Below are 5,981 nucleotides of genomic sequence, written 5' to 3'. Positions count from 1 at the left end.
GTGGCTGAAGAGAGAAATGAATAGATTTCACAAACCTTTTTAAAATGCATGATAAATAGAGTGAACCTTTAGATGGGTAGGAGGAGGGAAGTGGCACCAGAACCTGAAAGGAGATAGGACCGAGGAAGAACAGTTTTGGCCTGTACCTTGACAGGCAGCCTGAAAACTAAATTGCTCTCTCCCATCACTGGTGCTACCTAGGCTGCTCTTCCTCAGTCCTTTCACCTGCTGGGCTAGTTACCAGAAAGTTCACTTTATTTTTCATGCATTTATTTTAAAAGCAGGTTTTTAAAATCTCATCATGTCTCTCTACGACTATGTATCTTTGTAACCTCATGTCTTTGATGTTTTTGTAGCCTATAAATACTATACCATTTTATTTTATAAAGGAACCTGAATTACTGTAAAGGAGATCTTGGGGGAGCCCTCAAGCTATCCACTTCTGCCTTTGAGCCGACTCCTAGTTGTTTCTTCACAAGGCAGAAGTGGGCAGCTAGCAAGTATTACAAAATCAAAAAATATCCATAAGCTGAAACACAGCTATTTCCATGATGTCTGAGAGCAGGGAAGGGGTGTGTGTGTGTGCACAGATGTGCTCAGCTATTTTTCTGTAGATGGACATGCTGCAAGGATATCTGGGGGTCCTTGGGAAGTCTCTATAGATGCCTGTCACAGGAAAATAGTTGGACATGTCCCAAATAATTCCCCTGTTCCCCATCATTCGTGTCAGAAGTTACATGATATATGTGCATCTCCTGATGCAGGATCTCAGCCCTTATCTTTAGTACCTGCAACTATAGGTAAGAAATAAGAATTCAGTTCTATTTCCTTCTTTCTGGCCTTAATTTTGGTAAAGGAGAATAGTAGTACTGAACATAATTGCAGTTTGTATTGAACCTAGATTTCCCTTAGTCGAGAATCGTAAATTCACTGAAACCATATGTTAGTGAGATATGTACTAGCTATTCTTTTAAAATTAGTTTTCAAGAGATAGATTGAGGATGCGCTACTAGGTCTGAAATAAGGTGGGCCATATGTCAGCACTACTACCAAAGCTAAGAAGTAAAAACTGTAAATTATCTATTATAACAGCCAGGAAGTTCTATGTAAATATGTACATATGTGTACACTTACACACACACACACACACACACACACACACACACACACACAAGTTCTTCAAGAAAAGCATTTGCATTTTCCAATTACAAAATTTATCAAGATTCCCAGATACATGTTCAGGTTAATGATCGTGCCAGGTTTTGAACTGTTGAACACTGCTCTGTTTTGTATATCTTACTGTCTTGACATTGCTGTAGTTCAGTACTAAATTGCTTGTTCTTAAATTTCAGATGGTTTTCTGACAGATTTTTGCTGTCCTTCCACACAATTTGACAAGATTACTGATGAAACACAGCCTAGTGCAAGTGATCTTCAATCAAGTAAACTTTTAACTTCTCAGAAGCAGACCCAAATTAGAGACAGATCAAGTTCAAGCACAGCAGAATCTTTAAATCACAACAAACTTCATGTAGTGCCTAACAATATTGTGAGTCCACGACAAGGAAACATTTCTGTTAAAAAATCAGAAGGCCTCACAAAAGCTTTAAAATTTGAAAAAGCAAGCTGCTCTCCTGAAAGCCAACATATGGCTGCTTCTGAACAAAAAATGACTGGTAAAGACTTTGACAGGGTGAATGAAAACTCCTTAAGTTCTGAAGATCATTCATCCAAAACTTTATCAAGTGCAGAACATGGTACGCATAGTAAAACTTGTAGAAATACAGTTGATACTCACTCAGAAACAGCATATAATCATTCCCTCCAAGACAAAATGCCTCGGAGTTCTCCAAAGAATGAGGATCTACATCCAGACACCTTGAAAGACTCTGGGAAAACCCCAAAGGATTTGCTGCTGAATAAGGATTTAGAGAATAAATTCAAAAACATAGTGGAAATGAAAAAGTCTGGGAGGCAGCCACAGAATGAGGCAGAGGGCAGTGGCTCTTTAGAATTAGAATATCCAAACTTTTCACTTATCAGTTCACAAGAAAATTGCCTGGAGAAATTTATTCCAGATCACAGTGAAGGTGTTGTAGAAACTGATTCTCTTTTAGAAGCCGCTGTAAATAGTATCTTAGAGTGTTAATAGTTGCAGTACCATGGACATATTTCTTTTAGAAGCAAATGTGAATGACACCACAAGTACAGCCTGGCGTATGTCAAAGGTTACCCTTTCTAAAGTTACTCTGTTCTGTGTTTGAGAGCAATACTCATTCTGGTTACAGTGAGAGATTCAGTAATGGGTAAATGTTAAGAGAACACTATGGTAAGCTTGTCTGCATTTAAACATAAAATAAAATATGGTCTTGCATTATGAGAATGAGTCTCAGTGAGCCACAGACTTGTGTACTCTGGTCTCTTTCACTACATAATTATAGCACTGTTCTGCTTGAACTGCCATGGCAGTGGTCTATAGAATCCTGTTTCTCCCTCTTGGTTTGGTGAGGCACTAAGTTCTCTTGAAGAGAATCTAAATACCCCTCCCTAAACTGCAAATCCCAGGATTCTGGAGGATATTACCATGGCAGTTAGAGGAAAATAGTACCACTATTGTGTAGTGTGAAAGGGCCCTAAGTATGGTTACAATGAAGAGATGAGAATCTGCATTTATTTTTGATTAATAGTACTTTAGCATGCCATCAGAACCATAACCTGCACAAATCTTCTATGGATAGTTGAAACATACCAGCCTCATAACAGTGTTAGACATTGGCTTGTTTCCACTAACTATAGTTTAGATTAACCACAATTTTATCAAGGTTTAGGTGACACGGTAAGCCATGGTTAATGAAGCAAAAGTTGAACTCTTTATTGTATGGTTTAGCATTACATCCAAAACAGCCCATTATGATACTGCTTGTGCTAAATGTTTCACTGTTACATCTTAAAACGTCAGTTCATTTGGCCCTGTGTAACAAGGTAATATACTGACAATCACAGTCTAGTAACAAGTTTGTGAAATGTCAAAAATTTACATTTATTAGGGGAAAAAACCCATGCTCTTCAACTACCTGCATCCCTTTTAAAATATGTGCTTGAAACATCCACAGTACCTCTGTTTAGAAATGCCTATCTCAAGTTTAGAAAGAGAGAAAAAATGAAGGAACAAAATTGTCATCAGAATGTTTACAGGGCTTCATACTTCAGGTGATGTTCTATTGCTTCATGAGCAGAAATGAATACATTACAGAATAATTCAGTCTATGGAAAATACCATAAAGTTTTAGTCACTGCAGCATGACAGAAGATAATGCATGCTAGACTAAGCTAAGAGATGGAAAATGGTGAAGGAAGAGGCTATGATGCAGCCGTGAAATTCTATATAGACACAAACAGTTTGTCAAGAAAGTTGCTTCCATTTTATAATTGGATTTAGGGGTGAAAGAGATGGCCTTGATGGAGTGGCTTGGAGCTGCCCCATTTAGGCTGACTTGGGGCCGTGGCAAACAGAAGCATGGCCCCAATCCAGCCAGTTTCTGCCTCAAATAGATTTGGGGCCAAAAAAGCTGCCCCTTTACTTCTGGAGCCGGCATTTTGCTGGCTCTGGGGTGTGTGGTATCTAAACACCATGCCCCTAAGCCAGCAGGAAGCCAGCTTTACTGGGCTGTCTGTTTCGGCCCAAAGTCAAACTAAGTAGTATAAAGGTTTGTTTTCTATATCAAATATCACAAGCACTTTTATTTGAACATTGTGTTGTTACAGTAGTAATTTATATTTTAGAAGATATTAGCCTTAATCCAAACAATTTCAAGGCCTGTGTTGCTTTTTGCCTTTTTCTACTTCTTATTCAAGAATGTTAATCACCTACAGCGGCAGTCATAATTACCAAAATAAATACAAACCAAAGTTGATCTGCTATCCCATTAAAATGTATCTATATCTATATCTAAAAGCATATAATTCATAATCTAGAGCCAAAGGAGCCCCTTGCATTGTAGCATTTGGCTGCTGGTCATGTTGAACTTTATTTATTAATTTATGTCATTCTTCTATGCTGCCATGCTGTATTTGTTTTATTATGTAAGCCTACTTCTGTGCTGCTAGGTACATTGGATTTGTGCTGTTAATATGAGGGATGTAGCATGCTTGGCTGCTCAAAAAAACAAGAGGTGTGTGGTTTGTAAGGCAGTTTCTCTGTCACTTTCTGTAACTTCTTATGTATATTTTCAATAACATATGAAGCTGACTTCATAATAGCCTGGAGGGACAATAGCCCTGATTCAGTGGCTCCTTGTATATACACAGAGGTTCTGAAATATGTTATTTGCCCAGTACTGATAAGAATGGGGAATTCCCTTTTGCATTAAAGCTGTGGAGCTTTGTGCTTCACAGTGCAGCGACAATGACAAACTGTGGTTGTCAGTCAGATTGCCAGAATGCCCAGAAAAAAAAAAGGGGGGGGGGGCTGAGTTGCGCTTTCTTTACTCCAATTGGTTTGAAAGAGCTACCTACGTTCTGCTCTTTTAACACAGAACTTCATGACCACTGTGTTGTGACAGCATCGCTATGGAATAATAAAAATAATCAAAGTCAAGAGAATAGTAATATCATTTAATGTTCGGTCTGCACTTACCTGGAATAGAAATATAGAGAGTCTTATTTTGCATTCATTGCTACTTTTTAAAAGTGTCCCAGTTTTAAAATTACACACTAGCAAAACTTTATATTCCTTGGTGACTGTTTTTTGAAATGGCGACTTGGCATTGTCACTGGTTCATTTTTGTACGCAGGGGCTTTGGTACGTATCAGTGATACAGACAGTGCGGCCATAACTTTTTGTTCAAGATTTTGTAAAGGAGTTAACTGTAACCATAATGAGATGTCTAGGCAAGCAGAGCGTATGTTACACCAGTTACATAAATTGATTGAACTCATATCTGGTTGGAACTGTGATAAATTTGAGGCACCTTCAGAGACCCTCCTTCTTTTGGTTTTACCTGGGAGTGTAAAGATTCCACCATCTGTACAGAATATTCTCGAACCTAAATACCAAAACAAAACCTATACATTTGGAATTTTACGTGAAAATTTACTTTTAGATAAATTTTAGCCAAGACATCTGAAATGCACTTCATTGATGTGAAATGAATCATATCTGTATTTATCTCAGTATTTTATGCTGGGAACCCACTGAACAAAGTTCAACTAAATTAACCCGGGTAGCTAATGTATTTTATTTATTAAATTGAACTTGATTATAGAGCTCTGAATATTTTAATTGGTAATGCAGTAAAAATATTTTTGTTTGTTGTAAAAAAAAAAGTGTGAATTCATTATGCAGCCCATGGTCCTGAAGCCAGTGAAGGCCATTTATTTGTGCTTACCTGCTTTGTAGGAATGGTCTCTTGACTTCCTGGATGTCTTTCCATATTGTCTAAGGTGAAAACAAAATTTTGGCTGCCAACTTTGAAATCTATCTGATTCAAGAAGGTCAGCATAATTGATCTGTTAAATTTGGGAGGCCTTACAGACTGACTTTACTGAAAGAGGATGTGTCACTTATTGTCAGTGTGGTATGGACTTTATTTGCTTAAATACTTTCATTTGTATAGTATGTCTCACTTGAAATTGCTTTGTATACATTTTGTAAAAATATTTATAAAATGTTTTGTAAAAAAAGTGTAACAAATTGCAGTTTATTTTGTTATGTTGATAAATACTGTTTTAAAGACACACATTGGTATAATACTGTATATTGTTAACTCATGGCTAGGAAATATTCAGCTGGTGACCACAAAGTGAAGCAACCATCTGCAATACAGCCAAAGATTTGGGAAAAATGTCTTTATCTGTGGTTGTCTTAATTTAAACAAGATAAATAGTGACAGTTGCAATATATTTTTATTACATGTATATCCTACTTTTCTTACAATATGACAAGTATACTAAGACAAGTATACTACTGCTGTTTCCCATTT

General features: G+C 37.1%; 1 protein-coding gene across 1 annotated transcript in view; it reads left to right on the top strand.

Annotated features, from left to right (window-relative positions):
- Positions 1 to 5,645, top strand: part of BICRAL (BICRA like chromatin remodeling complex associated protein) — a 34,600-nt gene extending 28,955 nt beyond the window's left edge. The window contains 1 exon segment of the mRNA XM_042468600.1: positions 1,353 to 5,645. Coding sequence (XP_042324534.1) covers positions 1,353 to 2,149 — 797 coding nt within the window. The 3' untranslated portion in view covers positions 2,150 to 5,645.
- The last annotated feature ends 336 nt before the right edge of the window (positions 5,646 to 5,981 follow it).

The sequence above is a fragment of the Sceloporus undulatus genome, chromosome 1 (genome assembly GCF_019175285.1).
Source record: "Sceloporus undulatus isolate JIND9_A2432 ecotype Alabama chromosome 1, SceUnd_v1.1, whole genome shotgun sequence".
NCBI classification, from domain to species: Eukaryota; Metazoa; Chordata; class Lepidosauria; order Squamata; family Phrynosomatidae; genus Sceloporus; species Sceloporus undulatus.
The sequence above is the reverse complement of the archived record's forward strand: the minus strand, read 5'-3'. Positions and strand labels throughout refer to the sequence as shown.